Source organism: Sylvia atricapilla, chromosome 5 (assembly GCF_009819655.1).
Source record: "Sylvia atricapilla isolate bSylAtr1 chromosome 5, bSylAtr1.pri, whole genome shotgun sequence".
Classification (NCBI taxonomy): domain Eukaryota; kingdom Metazoa; phylum Chordata; class Aves; order Passeriformes; family Sylviidae; genus Sylvia; species Sylvia atricapilla.
Genome location: NC_089144.1, coordinates 19,786,911 through 19,805,121, shown reverse-complemented (window position 1 = coordinate 19,805,121; position 18,211 = coordinate 19,786,911). Strand labels below are relative to the sequence as shown.

The 18,211-nt window shown below is 44.1% G+C and overlaps 1 protein-coding gene across 1 annotated transcript in view; it reads right to left on the bottom strand.

The window, feature by feature from the left end:
• Positions 1-3,129: 3,129 nt before the first annotated feature.
• Positions 3,130-18,211, bottom strand: part of ITIH5 (inter-alpha-trypsin inhibitor heavy chain 5) — a 46,140-nt gene continuing 31,058 nt past the window's right edge. The window contains exons 8-14 of the mRNA XM_066318851.1: positions 15,211-15,382; positions 12,388-12,697; positions 9,144-9,697; positions 8,725-8,775; positions 7,593-7,709; positions 5,891-6,268; positions 3,130-4,870 (exon numbers count right to left, since the gene is read on the bottom strand). Of these exons, the coding sequence (XP_066174948.1) occupies positions 4,572-4,870; positions 5,891-6,268; positions 7,593-7,709; positions 8,725-8,775; positions 9,144-9,697; positions 12,388-12,697; positions 15,211-15,382 (1,881 nt within the window). The 3' untranslated portion in view covers positions 3,130-4,571. The remainder of the gene's footprint in view (positions 4,871-5,890; positions 6,269-7,592; positions 7,710-8,724; positions 8,776-9,143; positions 9,698-12,387; positions 12,698-15,210; positions 15,383-18,211) is intronic.

Here is an 18,211-nt window from a genome sequence, read left to right as displayed (position 1 = left end):
TACCTTCATGTGCTTAATGTTCTACACAGCCCTAATGCTGTGAAAGGGAGGAAGGGGAGCTGTTGAAATCTTTCCTGACCAGGGGAAGATTGTTTCTGCAGGAGGGCTGTTCTGCTAAACCTAGAGATGAAGAGCTTGAGCCACAGAGCTTGGTTTCTGTGGCTAAGGTGTAGGAGCTGCTTCAGTGCAAAGCTCTGGTGCTGCAGCATCAGCCTCTGCTGGGCTCCAGAGCAGGCTCAGAGATGGATCCCAGTCACCACCTTACAAGGGAGTGTTTACTGGAAGCTAACAACTCTCCTTCTACTTAGTTTAAAATAAACAACTGGAATGTCTGCAGGATCTGATTCAAACTGAACCTGCAAGCCCCATTAGCTAGCCCTGTTTTGGGGGTAAGCGAAGGACCTGGGGTAGTACTGCTGCTGGAAAACACCCTGGGTCAGCCCAGGACTGGCATTTTCTGCTCCAAGTGTGAAATGCAGGGCTTTGCCCTGTTTGCTCTCCTCTTAGCAAACTGTATTTGTCTATGAACACAAAAATGCAGAACACTTTGCAGCTGTCCTGGGAGAGGGTGAGCACAGAGCAGCTGCACCACCCCACTCCCAGGCTGGAAGCAGAGACACAGCTGTGGAGAGACCCATCCAGAGTCCACATGGGGGAAATAGTCCTTGGAGCAGGGATCCAAGGATCCACTGGGCTGGTATCCCCAATGGAGCCATAGCCAGGCTTTGCTTCTTACAAGACAACTCTCCTTTAATGATGGATGGGAAAGATATTTTCTTTTGTCCCTTGTATTTTTTTCCCAAGAAAACAGCCCTTATTAAGGAGTAAAAATTAAAGGATTTGGATTTTCTGACTTGGATGGATTAAGATGTAAAGGCTGAGCTTGGAGCATGTGAAGATATTTGGCGGGAGTTTTTTGGGGGTTTGGTTTGTTGTTTTTCTCCTGACTTCAAAGTGTTTGAAGTCTTAGATGCAAATCAAAGTCTCGGATGCCCCTCAGTGAACTAGACACGCTTGGCTACACTTGCAGCTGTGCAGTTTTAAACTCTTTTTCTGGAAATTAAGTCCTTTTTTGTTTTTCTTCCTTAATGAAGGGTCAGAATCCTACTTCTACTGGCACATCAAAAGGCTTTTGGAACACATGGCACACAGCGCTCTGAATAGATTATTTATATTTCTCAGTGCAGTTGGTTTCACAACACAAAAGTTGGTTTCCTTCTGCTTGTCTGGGGAGTTCTGCACTGGTAAGGGCTGGAGTAAGTCTTATACTGTGTAAGGTTTTGACTGGAAATAGATTAAAACAGTTTCCCTGCTAGAAACTTGCTCCCTGCTTTGAGGAGTACTGGTATTTTGGAGTTCTGTTCTTGCTATGGGGCTGTATAGTGCAATCCTGCAGTGGGTGAAGAGTGCAAATTTGGCCAAAGCAATGTCTTTGTCCTAAACTGGATTGTGAGTGACATGACCTTCATTTTAGCCCTTAGTTGAGGCTGTCTGAGAAGGTTCACAGTCAGCAATAGCAGGACAAGTAAGATGTGGGGGAAGGTTCTCTCTCTCAATCCTTGTGCAGCCAGTGCTGTTCCAGCAGCTCTGTTCCCTTCTCATCTCTGAAATGGTGCTGTGCAATTGTTTCCATTGCACCCCAGAGCAATTGCTCAGCCTCATTCCTGAGCTGTCTGAGCAATGTGCAATCACTAGAGTCATCCCTGTGAGTCCAAGTGCTCTGTGGCACTCTTGGAGATGAGGACAAATGAATCTTCACTGCAATAATTGCATAGAGGCCTGGGAGCTCTCTGGGACAGCATGAAGGGCTGTGAGGACCAAGCCTGAACATATATACCCTTGTGAGAGAGGGAAGTGTGATGCCCGCTTCAGAGCTGAAAAAAATTAAGATTTACAGTCCATGACCTGCCTTTGCTCTTGGGACAGCAGGAGCACAAACTCTTTTCCCATGTCCTATTCTACTGTATTTAAAGTCTGTGGTTAAACTCTCATTTCAGTGTGGGAGTAGAATCCTAGGGTCTGCTCTTGCCTCCTACCAAGTGTATAGAGACTAAAGAACATCAGTGACCTTTAATTTTGCACTGAAATTACTTTGGTTCCCAATTATTGTTAACTCATGAGTGGTTCTTTCAGTCATCTGGTAACATGAGCCTGTCCAGCAGCATAAAACACACACAACCTTAGCTTCAAAGCTTGTTTTATCTTTGCCAAATGAAAGCCTCACTGCAGCATTTACTGTAAGATATTTATTGTGAAATGGATAACTGGAGCCTTAAGGAGACCTTGAGTATATTGCTCCAGGTGCTTCATATGGCTGAGAAGTTGGACTTGATCATTGTTATCTTCAGGCCCCGAAAGAAATTTGTTTCCTTGGCTGGAGAGGGAGAAAGAGGAGCAATGATGCACCCGAATTATTAGCAGTAAGTGTGTGTCTATATATATTATATACATACCTATATACAGAGGAGATTAGGGGAGAGCCTAAGCCAATCACTCCCCTTAGCAATACACATGGACAGCACAATGTGGGAGGAGAGGGAAGGTTTCAGGAAGGACAATATGGAAATGCCTGCCAAACCCTGGGGTGTCTAGAAATCCACTGCCACTTCCCTGTTCTCTCTGTGCGGGGGAAAATGTTGGCTGTGGGTGATCTCCTTGGGCAGAGAAGTCAACTTCACAGCTGTTCTTCCTCACCTCTTTCTGGCCCACAAGCAAACTGCAGAGGATTAAACGTCTGTTATTATTGCACACTCAGGACTGTGCTGAAGGTCTTGCCTTCATGTCTCCCTCACAGGAGAGCTGTTTCTCAAGACAGCAGGGCCCAAAGCAGTAGTTTCTTCTTGACGTTCTGTTCCAAAGTACGAGTCTTGGCCTGAGTTTTGTGCTAATTGAGCTCTCTGTAAGGATCTTCCAGAGTGCAGTTAAATCTTGCTGGTTGCTTTTGGCTGTTTCAGGCAGCAGCACATGGTGTGAGTGAAGAAACCATGCATGTCACCTGCTCTGCTGCCACGGTGCTTGCAGCCCTAATGAGCTGATCAAGCAACTGGAAAATCACCACCTCAGCCCCAGCAGCTGGAGCTCCAACAGCAACAATATGATTTAAATGTAAAATATGGAGGGGGAAAAAAAAAAAAAAAAAAAAAAAAAAAAAAGCAAGATTTAACCTATTTCTGTAGGTCTCTGGCAACTGTTTTCTCTTAACACATGGAGATAATTTAATTCCTGGAGATGCTTCCACACCCAGCCTCCCTCCTTTTCAATTCTGGAAAGGCAGAGTATTCATGAGCTCAGTCTGGCTTTGCCATGTAAATGTCTTTGTGGTTGTCAAGTCCCCTTTGGACAAGTTGTCTGCTAAAACTCCCCTGTGGCTGATCTATAGCATTACTCAGTGATGCCTCACTTTAAAATACACCACAGCCTTTAAGTTTTGGGTTTGGAGCAGCACCTGCAGAGGGGGTGGCTGGCAGACCCTTCTGTAACCTCCTGCTGCCAAATTCCTGCTGCGCACAAATTCCTGCAGTGTAAGGAAGGAGAAGAAGCCAGGGGAAACCAGGATGAAATTTTTTTGACAATTTGGAATAAATAAAGACTTCCTCCGTGATTACAAAAGCAGCTAGAAATGTCTAGTCAAAATTCAAGAGGCTGCTTTTTAGGCTCACAGGCTGTGGTGGGTTCTGATTTGTCAATTAGGAAACTTTAATCTTTTCTGAGCAGAAGGGGTGTGATGCTCAAGGACATCAAGCCAGGTCTGTTGGAAGCTCATGGTGGAAGTTTGTTTCTGAGAGAGTTGAGACTTAGGAAATCACTATCCCTGCAATGTTATTTAAATTGAATTTTGTTGAATCAACTGCTCAATGGAATGGGAGCCTGCACCACTCCTGTTGCTGCTGAGGACAAGAGGTGCTTTTTAAGCACACAGCCCCTGCACCAAGACAGCAATAAACCCCAGCAAAGTTTTCACCACTGTTTTAAGGGTTTGTAGTGATTCAGGGAACATCATGTTTAGTGGCAAATCCAGACCTCATCCCACTAACTAGGAAAGCAATACCCTCCTGTGGCCTGTTGATTCAAGGTTTTGATTTTGTTTGATGCTAATGGGTCGCTGCAGATGAATATCCACTTGCCCTTCCTCTTTCTTTCTTTCCTTTCCCCACGGACCAAGGTTTGAGCAGGAGCTCCAAGTCACTTCTTTGCAAAGCCTATCACCTCAACAGGCACTGGGCTGTATGATCTGCCTTTTGTGGGGTGACTCACCAGCCCCAGGGGGTATTGCACAGATCCCTGCATGGGTTTATTTTAAGGCCAGCAGCCTCTGCACTGTTCACTGGCTTATTTCTCCCTCCCTTCCCACTGGGAGAGCATCAATAATGCTTTCAACCACGTCCTTTCCCCCAGCCTTCTTTTTCTTCATGAATTTGATGAACATTCATTTAGCATGAAAGAGAGACACTGATTTCCAAGGACAAAATCCTTGGTTTCTTTGGCACCAAAAATTAAGAAAATATTCATAAATTGCTTCAGAGGGGACCTGCTGTCACACGTGCTGCCACAACACATCATTGTGATGGGTCTTAAAGGCTGTTAATTGTTCCAAAGGTGCTCCCTGTGTCGAAAGGGTGAGAGGCCAAATAGTCCTTATAGCTCCCATCGATCAGTTTGTCTGCGTTGTTTTTGGCAAACCAGCAGTCGACTTCCTGCTGGCCATTGAAGATCCTCCTCTGCTTCCACACCACAGGAATGAGCCTCCCCTTCACCTGCAGGGTGTTTGTAGGGTTTGCCTTCAATGCCTCGGTTTTGTTCTGCCTGACCTCCTGACCACTTGTGTTTAGGGATTCCTGGAGAAGCTTAACTTCATGGCTCAGGAACTGACCTGCAAGGCAAGATAAAATAAGAGTCCGTGACTGGCTGATTTGTGCCTGTTTATAAATTTTTGTGGTTTGCTGGTTTGTTTGGTTTTGGTTTTTTTTTGGTAGGATGGATTTGAGGATTCTCAGGTTATGGATCTGTAAAGGGCTTCTCTGCAAGAGCAGGATGAATCTTGCTCCTGTGATTCATTTCTAAATCACACAAACATTGAGGTTAGAATAAAACCCTGTTTTTTTCCCCATGGGTCACTAGAGAGCTAAAGAGGTTTTTCAGCCTCCAGTAGTAAGTTCTCTTCTGTAGGACATGGTTACTAGAGGTTAATAACCCACACAATGTCCATCAGCAAGCAAAAAGTCCTATGCCTGATGATTCAAGTTCTGATCCCTTGCCTTCTTGGGAGAAAGTTCTTCTAGGCCAAACCTAAGTGTGGATTTAGAGGTTTGTCCATGAGAATGGCCTGAATCCAAACCCCCACTCCTAAGGGATGATCTCCTGCTTCACCTGGGGGCATCTGGGTGGCATAGAAACTATGGCAGAAGTTTTGGAGTTCTGCACCTGTACATGACCAAAAACATCAATACTTCTCATTGGCTGAAAGAACACAACCATCTGGTCATTAGCTGAGCCTACCTAAAGCCTCATTCCTTCAAAAGGTAGGGGTTGCTCTTCTTTCATTTCACATTTTAAAGAAAGGGGGCTGAAAAAGATCTCGTGGAATATTTGGTTTCTGTCTCTGTACTGGGAGCACCAAGCACGTGTATTCTAATAGTAACTGTACTGAACAATCATTATAAGAGTGGAAATGTGAAAACCAGGCACAGCTGGAACAGGAAGAGACAGCTCCTACAGGAGAAGAGAGGAGAGGAGTTGGAAGTGCTAGAAACAGAGAAGTTGTTTGAGAGAGGATGTGAAAGTCTCACCTGGGAACCTAATCCCCACCTGCCTTCTTCCTTCCCTCTTGTCTCTGCTCAGAAATATAATTTTGTCTGATTTACAGCTCTGAACCTGATAACCCGCCACCTACCCAGTAGCCCGTGGGAGTCAGAAGAGAGGCCTTTGCTGTTGGAGATGTAGAACCCCAGGTGATTCCTCTGGTATGGGGCTGGCTTCTTGTAGTGGTGGATGAGGATGACAAAGCTGATGGAGTCCCGGATGGTCACAGTGATGTTGGAGTAGGCAGAGATGGACACTTCAAGGCTCCTGCTTCTCACGACAGCACTCCTGCCACAGGACAAGACAAGCCTTTCCCCATCATCCAGGATGACCCTCTTGGGTGTGATCTCCAGGTAAGACCTCTCTGGTTTATTGCTGAGGATGGTGATGGTGCTGAAGTAAGTCCGATGCTTCTTGTGGCCGTTGGGGGGTGCGGGAGCTCCAATTAACTGCCCATTCACGGTTACACCTTGCAGGAAAACAATCAGTAAATGCAAGCTGGAACCCAGGATCACAGAATCACAGAGCAGTCTGAGTTGGAAGAGGCTCAGCAGGAACAGGTCTATTGTCTCAATGACACCAGCCTTGTGACTGAGAACATGCAGGCTCGCCACCTCGTGCTCAATTATTTCACTTAGCAGCATTCAAATGAGTACAATCAGTCTGTTATAAAATTACTACCTCATACAGAGCACATAAATTTACCCAAGCTCAGAAATACTGGCCCTCTCTGCAGGCAGGTGCCCCCAGCCCCATTAATCCTAACACAAGGTATGCAGTGCCACAAAAAAAACACCTACTTTTGAGTGTTCTAAGGTGCAGATCCCACTGAGTCAATTAAAGCCTAAATATCCACAGTAAGATTCCCAGTCATTTTAATAGTTTTTGTGACCTATTGTCCATAAGACAGTGACTCACTTCCCACAAGCCTCTGAACACCCACTGCAGAGCGACAATTAAGGAGGAGGCTTATTGCTAACCCAAGGTAATCCCAAGCCATTAACACTGAGATGAAATGTCTCTATATCCCATTATTCCTGATGGGATCTCTCACTTCTGTCTTCAAAGAGTCAGGGTTCTAGTGCTACAGAGTCTGTTTTCCTCAAGCTCATTCTGCATTTGAGCCACAAAATCATTCAAGCAGTAGCACAGTCTGTGAAAGAAGTGGAAGTGACACATTGCACGGAGCTGTATCTTACTAAGGCAGACATGAACACAGAAATAGGGGGGCTAGACCACTGCCACACAGAACAGAAACCTTACAACATTATTGTGGGGTTTTGTAAAACAAGCCTGTGAATTGTCTCTGGTTTTGACACCCCTTTCTCCCACTGTTGACCTGAGCAGGACATAATCTGCTTATTAGCAGCCCTGCTTAGAATTCCAGATTGGATCAGACCACACTTTGAGGCCCTGAGGCTCAGATTGGCTTGGGTAAAGCAGATCCTGGATCATGTGGGTTTTCTCAAGACTGTCATGACTCTCTAGCCAGTTTGGTGGTTTCTTGACTAAAAGAGCCGTGGTGCTTGGTGCATCTGTTTGGGTACTTTGCTCTGTCCTAAACCAAACAGTGCTGTGAGTAGAGAGGGAAATTCCCACAGCAGAGCAACTTTGGTGAGTCCGAACCTTTCATTTGCAAGCTGTGAGTTTGTGACTGAATGAAGCTGAACCATAGAAGAAACTTTTTCTAATTTCTTATCACTTTCTTGCCTGTGAGGCACCTTGGTGCTTGGTCTGTTGCAGGGCTGGCCTTACACTTTGATTTTCTTCTTCTACTTGACTTGGATGCTCACCAGATTCCTTGTGATCAGACACCAGCCTGAGAATGTCCCCTGGTTCTCCATCGATGTTGAAGCAGACAGAGAACTTGCTGGAGGGAAAATCAATGACGAAGTGAGGGTCCCCATCCGCTGGGAAGACATGGAAAAGAGGATAAATGTGAGAGGCTCACACAAAACTGCAGCGTCCAAGATTGCAACAAAACTGCTGTTTGTCCCTGTTTTTTTCTAAGTCCTCCTGGTTTGTTGTTTTTAGAGGGTCAGATGGAGTTTGCCAGGAAATGCCAAGTTTTGCTTTGTTTTTCTCAAAGATTGTTTTGTTTTTCTCACAGAAGAGGTTGCGTTTTCAATGAAAACTCAAGCCCCAAAACAGTCCAGATGAAAATCAGGACATTTTCTTCCCAGAATATAATTTTGGTGATTTATGGGAATTATCATGTAGGTGTTTTGAACTCCTCCATTCTTTCTTGGCAAGCTACATCCCTTACAGCACAGAGAAATGTACTTTCTGACCAAGGGCTGCTACATGGGTCCACCTCACACTGACCCCTCCTGGCCCTCAGTATGAGATCAGAACAGTCAGCAGCAGCTGTTGATCCCACAGTCGACAATCCTTGACCTATCATCAACTATCAGACCGCTGCCATTAATAAGGCACGCCAACAATGCTAGTTTCTAGGGTAAAATGGAGAGAAATTCAAGTCAGAATTCTTGATCTGGACTTATTCTTCAGTGTTTAATGTATGAAAGGTTAAGTAAAGGTGCAGGACCAACAGGAAAATTGTAAAATGCTATAGAGTTTTCTCTTTTTCCATCTTCAACAACTTTTTTATATTTTGGCCTTATTATTTATAAAAGGTTTTCTCATTATTTCTAGTACAGAATATGTTTCTCTTCTCTAACCTGCAGAAATCTCAAACATGATGATCAAGTGTTGCAGATCATCTGCTTTGCTCACATTCCTTCTCATTACTGATCCTCTCTGTATTTGGGTTCTGTTTTCATTTTCCTCCCTACTCTGTAGGTCTGACAAACAGAATTTCGGCTGGTCACTTGGATGGTTATTACCAAATGATATGCATCTGAGGGTTCCATAAATCAGCCACTATTATTTTGCATTATTAAAGTAATGAAAACAGGCACTGACCTGAAGTTTTGGAGACTTTAATTCTCTGTTTATCTTGCCCTCTGCGTATACCTAGAAGTGGGGAAGGAAGGCTGTTACAATTACTTACTGAGCAGCAGAAAGAGACATATTATAATAATGTTCCCCAGATATTATTCAGAGAGATTATGGAATATATTCCTGCAGCCACTTTAAGTTTCATGTAGAACACAAAGTTTTCTCCAATGGTTTCTACAGAGCAGTAAGTGCTCCAAGGGGGTGAGTGAGGGGCCTGAAAGGTTTGCTAAAGGTTACCCAGCCCACAATTAGCAAAAGTGGTATGAAAATCTCAGCTTTACCCCTCAGTTCACTGTCTAGATTGCCCCTGTGCCAAAGTCAGCCATGAGACGTTGCCCATGCAGGAAGATTTTTTGCCAGAACAGGTTATTCTTCTCTCGTACCTGGTGGGCCCTTGTGCCCCTGCAGGCTCTGCACCTTCTCCCCAATGCCATCAGTAGAAGGGCTGATAAACTCCTCCTGAGGTGGCTCTGAGTGGAGTCCAGCCTCTTTCATCTTCAGAACAGTGAAGGGGGTAACAAAATTATAAGCCAGGGCCATGGACTTGGCTTTTTCCATCAAATTGTCCTTTTCCTGGCTGTCATCACTCTTCAGCCGAGAGTTGAGCAATTCCTTGATGGTGAGGTAACTCCACGCCCTCTCGATGTAATTATTGTCACCTTTGCCATCCTCCAGGCCAGGGATACCTCTGATGTCATTCCTGCTGGGCAGGTCAATAGCCACATCTGTTTTGAGGAGTATGTACTTCTTGGAATTGCTGGCAGTCACCTCCACGTGGAGTTTATCCGAGGTGCGGTTGATGAGTTTGCCTGCTATGATAATTTCAGAGCCATTGAAGTAGTTGGGGAAGAAGTTCTGGGTGACCTGCTCCACATCATCCTCAGGGTAATCAACACGGATGTCAGAGAGAAGGGGTGTGCCTATTTCATCATAGAACCTTAAAGCAAGACACATTTTCCACCGTTAGCACTGTGTGAATGCACTCTTGCACTTGGACACCAACAAGGACACAGTCAGGTTATTCAAAATGGCTCCTAAGTCATCCAGGGCCAGTTTGAGCCATCAGGAACCAAACTGAACTACCATGTCCACTCAAACTTGGCCGAGAAAAACAGCTGAGTGGACAAAGCCCTGACAAACCTCACCTAAACTTGAAGTTAGCTCTTCTCAGAGCAGGAGGTTGAATTACAGGAACTCCAGAGGTCTCTATCAACTAGAATAATTCTCTGCCTCATTTTAGTCTTCACTGTTCCTTAGGCATCTAAACAGAGTCTCTTAAGTGTATTCAGAACTATCCCAGCATGGCCTGACAGTCACCTCCCCTCCACTATGATTCCAGATCTCTGCAAGGAGATATTTGTGACCACTTAAAAGTAAATTATTGGCTCCTCAAGATTCACAGAAAGCACTCCAAGCTATTAAAAAATGTACTTAGATGAGATGCTGCTGCCCACAGGTTTCTAGTGGTGTTACACATGATATTCCAGAATCAGAAACTGTAAGTCCAAAATGTTAGGTCCACCAAAGCTGAAGAAGTTCCAAACCAAAGCTTCTGAATCTCTGAAAGACCCCTAGATTGGGTTAGTCAGTGTAGGATAGGCAGGAATACAGTTTTCTGAGGGCCAGCAGAGAAAAAAAATGAAGAAGGAATCTCACCACGCCTCCCATAAATGATGGGCATTTCCAAGGAATGGAGGAACTCTATATAGAATTATGTATATAGGAGCTGCTGTATACAGGCACCCTGATACAAGAGAACTCCCTTCCTCATGGCTGATTTTCTGTTGGAGCAAGGCATGGCTTTGCTTTCATGGAATCAGGGAATTTAGGTTTAGTGCCTTGTTAATGTGATCAACCACACTTGTGAGAACACCTCACACAGGACTGCCCAGAAAATCTTCACAAGGCTCAAAGCCCAAGTTTACAATACTGTGTTTTCCCTACAGCAATGTGCTTTTGAAGGTTCCTCCCAAGCTGCTCCAAGAATACCATATTTCCCATTTAAATGTCAAACTGCTCATCTCTTGGCAAGCCATTTGAGTTTGATTTGGTAAATAAACAAAGAATTGGCCTCAGCCTGTTTTTTTAGTTCAAGCTGCATTTATTTGACACATCTGGTTAAACAGATTGTCTGGAAGCTAAAGTCACACTTTCTGCTTTATTTTCTCTCCAAGAGAACCCAAAGTCTGAATTGGTTGACTTTCTTTTAAAGTCTGTCTGAGCACTTATTGTCTTTCATGCTGAGACCTCAGGTTTTTTATACTCAGTTTTATCATAGATCTACCAGATTTAAAAACATGACTAAATTAAACTTGAGAACTCTCTGTAAATTAACTTCTGAGTTGTAACAAATGGTGGAGATACACAACTTGTCTTAAAGTACAATTCAAGGAAGTATCTGTATAAAAATACAACCTGTTGAGCATTTAAAAAAATTACACTGGCACCCATTTAGGTTTTCTCTCCAACTGAGGTTTGAATTGGCCTCCAGCAGTGATTGTGTTTTTCTGTGCAAATTTGGCACTAGATGCCAAAAGGGTTTGCCATGACTGAGCTTGATAAACAGTGAGCTGTTCATCAGAGAGAGGCGTTTGAACAAGTATTGCAGCACTGGGCTCCCGCAGCCCAATCAATCAGAACATCCTCTATTTGCCAGGGAATGCCACTTGCTATCCAAAATACGTGTCCTGAGGAGGAAATTATGTGGGTGGAGTGACAGATGGATCTACAGAATTTGGTTGAGAAGGAACTCTTGTCCCTGCATAACTGCCACAGAAGGCAGAGCCTTGCTGGAAAGTGCTGGATTTATTGCTCCAGAGGAGTTAGGTGTGAGCCAGGAGAGAGGTCAGTACTCAATAACTGTCTCTTTTTGGCTTCTGTGGTTAAAACACCAACATTTTGGGAGTGAATGCCAAACATTTTTATTTGGAAGCGCTGACGCTTTGCCAAATATTTTGGTCAGAGCTGTGGTCACGTATCTTTCTGCTGTTCCTTAGCAGGGTTTCCCCTTGGACTATAGCTCCATTATCACAGAAGAGGAACATAATTTCTGGCACTACTGAAAGATGAGGATTTCAGGAAACGAATGAGGAGTTTGGGTCACAAAGAATGAGGAAATTAAGTGGCTATATGGTTATCCCAGAAATGGTCTTAGTGTGTTTTTCAAAGTCAAATATTCTGAATCTTGGTCAAAAGGTTATCATTTCCCCCAAAAAAAGAAATAATTTTTTTGCTCCAAATTGGAATCTTCATTCCTGATTCCCTCCATGCTGTTTATGATGTTGATTTGATGTCTGAAATGCATCTTCTCCTCCCACCATCTACCTGTGAGGAGTTGGGATCTGTGCCCCCCAGTTCTATGAGTTTACGTATCCAAAACAATGGTCTGACTTAGGGAAACAAATGCCTTGTTGTGAGGGGCTGAGAAGCTCCAGCACATCTCAGGGGGTCTGCTAAGAAAAAGGAAATTTCTGGGTAGCCATTCAGAGTATCTGATCATACTCTGCCTCTCCCAAGCAGAGCTGAGCCTCAGGAAAACTCCAATTTCTTGCTGTGCCTCACTGAAGGACCTTCCATCCCAAAATGCTTTCCCAGAGAACCCAAAGAACAGAAAAAAGCAGAACAAACCCCTTGAGGTGGCTGGCTGCATCCTCATCCTCCTGGAAAAGCCTCGTCATGCCGCAGTTCTCCAGGGCCATCCTCTCCAGAAGCTTGTGGTCCACATCATTGCCAATGCCGATGGTGAAGAGACAGAATTTATCCCGGATGGCATCCTTGGTGTTGCTGAGGATTTTGGAGGACTGTGTCTCCCCGACAGTGGGCCTCCCATCCGTGAGAAAGATGATCAGGGACACGCTCCTGGCGTCAATGTCGTTCTGAGCAATGTAATCGTTCAGCAGCTTCGCCCCGGTCTGCAGAGCCTCATTAATATTAGTCCCTGGGAAGGTACCAGAATGGTTAGAGATCATTTCTCCTTCTAAAAGTGGTATGAATAATTTCCCTGAGCTCCCTTTAGTGAGGTGACAGCCTCTCTGGACATCAGCATGTCCCTTTTCTCCACATGAAGTTGCTCTAGCCCTTGAATTCAGTTCATCTCTGTTACTCAGCACCAGTTTGGCACAGCTGTTTATGGTCTCAATAATTGAATTATGAATTTCAGTGTCATGTGAAATTGCTGTTGAATGTCTCAATGTACAACAATCAGCCAGGTAAACAGTCATACTGTGTCTGGCTGGCACAAGCAAAAATTGTTAATTATGGGACTCTCCCAGATGATATCTGAACTAGGAAAAGTTCTGCTTTTTTTTTTTTTTTTTTTTTTTTTTTGTGAAGGGCACAACACTTGGAATCAGTAAAAAAGCCTTCAAATGGGAAAAGAAGTGGATGGGTTTGTTCTTCACACCCCAGGGGATACAAAGTTTAAAGGGAAGAGCTTGGTTAGCTGGAGAGTGCCTTTGCACAAAACAACTGGCTAGTGAAGAACAGAACTGCCTGAAGTGCGGTGGGAGGGAGAAAACAAAGTAAATGAGGGAACAGATGTACATGAGAATAGGCATGAAAAGGATCCAAGCCCATTGTGTGATCAAAAAAAAAAAAAAAAAAGAAAACAGGAAAATGAGTACAAGTATTCCCTTTCTCCATGTATTTCTAGTCAAAGCACAGAGGGATTGGCCTTGCAAAATCAGCACGTTCAGGTTAAAAACAGCTCTTAGAAAACAAAGCAGGTGAACTGGGTTAAGAGCCATACACAGCTGACTCAGGGAGGTGTGGAAAGGGAGATCTAGGAAAGTTATCAGCAGGATGTGCTAGAAAGGCAGCCCATTCTACAAACCAAGAAACTCAGTTTGCACAGCCCCAGTGACTGCAGCAAGACAAGGAACAGGAAAGCAGCAAGTACTTCTGGAAAGTCCTCAAAATCCTGACTCTTCTGCAAAATGTTTCTCTACTAAAAAACCTGCACCCAAATATCATAATACTCTCAACCTCCAGGCAGATCCAAAGTTTCAGAAAGAACTTTTTCCCCAAAACCAGAAGAAAACCATGTCACATAGCAGTGTGTAATTTTATACTCAATTGTATTAGAGAACTACCAAGCACTGAAAATTGCCTTTTGCCACATGCTCAGGCATTTAGCAGCAGGATTTTTCTCCTGTTTCTTTGGTGTGTAAGTACAACACAGGGGTGTAACCACACCATGTTCTTTTTGTGTGTGTTCATGTTCACTGGAAGGTACTCAAGGAATAGCACCTTTATAGGGAAAACACAGAGTTAGCCAAAAGTACTTCAGTACCTGTGGCGGAGAATCACTGCACCTTCCTGTTGAGCCACAGTCAACCATTTCCTTTTACTTCTGTTCTCTGGCAGGTTCACGGACAAATCCAGCTGGTTCCTGCACAGCTCTCTTGGCACTTCAGGAGTAAAAGGCTTTGTTCTCTGAGTTTAGTCCCACTATTGGTAATTGTTTAACTGGGCAGGTCCCTAAACCACTTCCTAAGCAATTCCTCTCACAACACAAAGAGCAGAGCCAACCATCCTGTTTGCTGTGTTTTTCCTCCAGAGGGTTTCCTCTGCTAGGAGTGGTCACTGCTCAGGGGCAGCCATGGGAAGGCCCTCCCTGACCTTCAGCCAGCTGTGACCACTTCCATGGGGAAGGATTTGAATAGGTCATTTTGCAGCTCTCTGGGCCAGCTGCTGCAATATGTTTGATTACAAACCTCACTGTAGCTGGAGATTTTTCATACTACTGTCCATAGCCTCACAGGAGGCCTATGAATCAAATTCAAACTCATGCCTGCACTCTGTCACTGTTCTGGGGTTTTCTCTGCTCACTTCCCTCCAGGCAACAAGGCACAAGCAAAAAAGAGCCAAGAAATTCTTAAATATCATTTTGGCTGCTCCTTAGCAGAGATAAGACAATGCTAGGTGAGAAACTAACTCCTGCAGGAGACAGTCTCACATCCCACAATGTGTGCTCCATCCATGGGGTTTACAGCCCAGACAAAATCATGAGTCTGCTTTCACAGAGCCTTTCAGAAACTACACAACACTGGCACTGTGTGTCCTTTGCCAGGCCATGTTTTCATCTGTGTCCTCAAGAAACAACCTTGGAAGCTTTCCCATTCCGAGGGTGTCACCAGATAAACAAGAGAATGGAACCAAATTTGGTTTAATTAAGAATATAGAACCACAGACTAGTTCTGGTTGGAAGGAACATTTAAAGGCCATCTTGTCCAAACCCCCTGCAATGGGCAGGATCTGAGGAAACCTTCCCACCATGTATGTTAATGAAGAACACATAACCCTGAGTGGAGGTGAAGGGACCCTCTTGTCCCATCACCTAAATCCCAATGTCTTTTTATTCCATATGCTCCAGGACCATTTTCACCACTCTCTGTTCTGCTGTAGTTAATTGGATAACACAGTTAATCCCATCTGTATCCCTGATCATACCTCCAGTAGGTGACATGTTATGGATGTACTTTTTGGCATCCCTGACGTTATTCGGGGTAACCGGCACCAGCCTGTCTTGCTGCCAGACCTTGATTCGGTTGGAAAAGCCAATGATATTGAAGTGGTCTTCAGGCCTTAGGTCCTGGAGAATTGTGAAGAGAGCTTCTTTGGTCTAAAAAGAGAAAAGAGAGCAGCAGATGCAGCTGTCAGTGTTTCAGTGGGAAAGAATTTAGTTTTAAAATGTTTACTGATCTTTTAGATATTCCTGCACTGCCCCTTTGGCTGATGAATAAAATTGGGATGTCCTTTTCCATCTTTAGGACTGATCTCTGTGTTGCCAGGGGCTTGGCAAATATTGAGATAAAAAACAACTCTTGACCAAAAGATCTTGTGAGGCACATCTAGACCTAACTAAGCTTAAAAATTTGGCATTACAATTAGGATAAAGGTCCCAGTGACTAGGAGAACCACACTCTGAATTAAGGGCCAGTGAATATTAATGACTAATAACAAACTCTTAGAATTTGTCTAACGCCCTCTAGACTGGCAGTAAGCTGCAAGTGGCATACATTTAAAACACATCACTTATAAATTAAAAAAACCCCTCTAAACATGTCAAAGGATGCACATTCTTTGTTCATAATTAGGATACTATTTGCTACATATACATTCTAATGAATAGTTTCACCAATTAATAAATGTTTAGGTTAATATATTCAATTAACTAGATATAAAAAGAAGCCCTGACTAGCCATTGAAGATTCTACCTGCCCATCAGTTTTGTCCAAGGCATATTATTTTTCATCAATATGCCAACTGTTCATCTTCCTATGTAAACACAGGCAACAGGGTGAGGAATGCTGATCACAAGATGAACTCTTAACAAAGGAGTTAAGGATCCTACATTCTGGGAAAGCCAGACCACTGAGGAAAAGGCAAGAGGAAGACTGCAGTGGTGTCCAGCTCCCCTCAGTGAGACCAGCTTGGATTTAGCAGCCATGCAGCTGCGTTCACATGGAGATGGACTTCAGCTGAGTAAGACTGAGAAGTTACCCAAAAGCAGCCTCTGTGCATGCAAACATACCCTACGTTTGGATGCAAAACACATGGGAGGAATATGAGGCAATATCTAAGCAGAGGAATCAGCAGATTCTCAGCTCAGCCCCTTCTTGGCCACCATTAAGCCTCCCAAATTCCAAGGAAAGCTACACAGGAAATAATATGGTGGGCTCACCAGCATTTAGAGGTTCCTCTCATGCCTGTCAGGAAAATATGTGAAAGGCTTATCCAGAAAAAATGTAGAAGTAATCCGCAGTGCTGGAAACCTCATAAGCCTAGGCCTGATGTTGCTATGCAAAGACAGTTTGGAAAAGGGCTCAAAGGACTGATCAAGCTGTGTCATCAATATCCCTCTGGATTCTGCATGGCAGATGATGATGCAATGATGCAACTGCAAACAAATCTAATCCTCACAGCTGGTGCCTTGGCTCCCAGTCCACCTGAAATTAAGGGGAATATTTCCCATAGCTTCAAATATTCTGGAGCCAGGTCTGGAAACTCTCCCTGCCTGTTTCTGTCCTCTGTACAAATCATTTTCCTCTGCAGGGATCTCAGGATTAATCCCTCCATTTGCTTAGTTGGAACATTCCTCCACGTTCCACTATCGTTTCACAGACAAGAATATTAAAGCAAATGCTGGTGGAAGAGATTATTTCAAAGAGAAGGAGAGAGCCCCACTAGGTTCACATCATGATGGGCACCAAACAAACCTTCACAAAGGTGAATTCCTGCCCCAAACGTGGAGGCTGTCTCCAGTCTAACAGTTCACAGAAACTGGCAAAATTGGGCTAAATAATCAGCTGTTTGAAAAAGAAGAGGAAGTTTTACTTTCTCTCATCTCCTCTTTCACAACACCCTTTGTATTGTAAAAATTCTTCAGATAACACAAGGCATCACCCTTCAGAGACACCTTCTGTCAGCATCCCATTTTACAGAGAGGAAAACCAGGCTACTTCTGTAATTATGTAAGGTCAGAAAGTGAGAGGTTCCCAAAACTTGGGGTTCATAGCCCACAGTTCAGTCAGTCAAACCATCCTACACGTGCACAGGCAGCAACCACGCAGCAGAGAAAAGGACTCTTGGATTTATTCCATGGTAACAAGGTTAGACTGAGTATTTATCCCTCAAAAAATGGATCGAAGTAAGCAGAAAGTGGAAATGGAGAACCTCTATCCTGTGTGTGAGCAGACCTCCGTGCCAAGCTCTGCTGAAGGGAATTAGGGCAGGGTGTTAAAGCAAGGAGCAACGAGACCACAACAGCTCCCTACACGCACATCCCCCCTCTACTCCCACAAATGAGAGAAACAGCAATTTCTTGAGGCAATGATTTGAAGAAAACCGCCCCAAATATCATTATCTATACTACAGCTCTGATTATAATTAGCATTGCTTGACCTCTCCCATTACAAAACCTCTCTTTTCAGTGTTTTTTTCCCAACTCTGTGAAACTGCACTTTTCTCAGAGGGATTTATTGGGCCCAAATAAGCTCTGCTGTTTTCTGTGAACAAGGCAAGAGGAGAAATAATCTTGCTTTAGCCTACTTGCAGAGAGGCTGCATCTCACTTTCCCTGTGCTCACAAATTCCTTTTGACATTCCTGCCTGTGTTCAGCCAAAAGAAAAGGAAAGAAAAAAGTAAAACAACACAGAGCAGACATAGCTTGGTGTACACAACATCCAAGCTAGAATTGCAGAGAGGATCAGGAGGGAACTGAAACAGACATTCCCAGGAAGCCCAGCACTTCCCCACACCCTCACACAGGGGCCAAATGTGGGGCTGGGACCATGTCTCTCCCTCCTTCCTTAATTTACTCTTTGCTTTTTGTCTCATTTCTGCCCCTCCGTGGAGTTTGAGTCAATTTTTCCCAGGAAAAACTTCTGCCATATTTTAATGGATATACACTGACAGCCTGGATTCTGGCATCTGCATCCTGTGCTTGCCT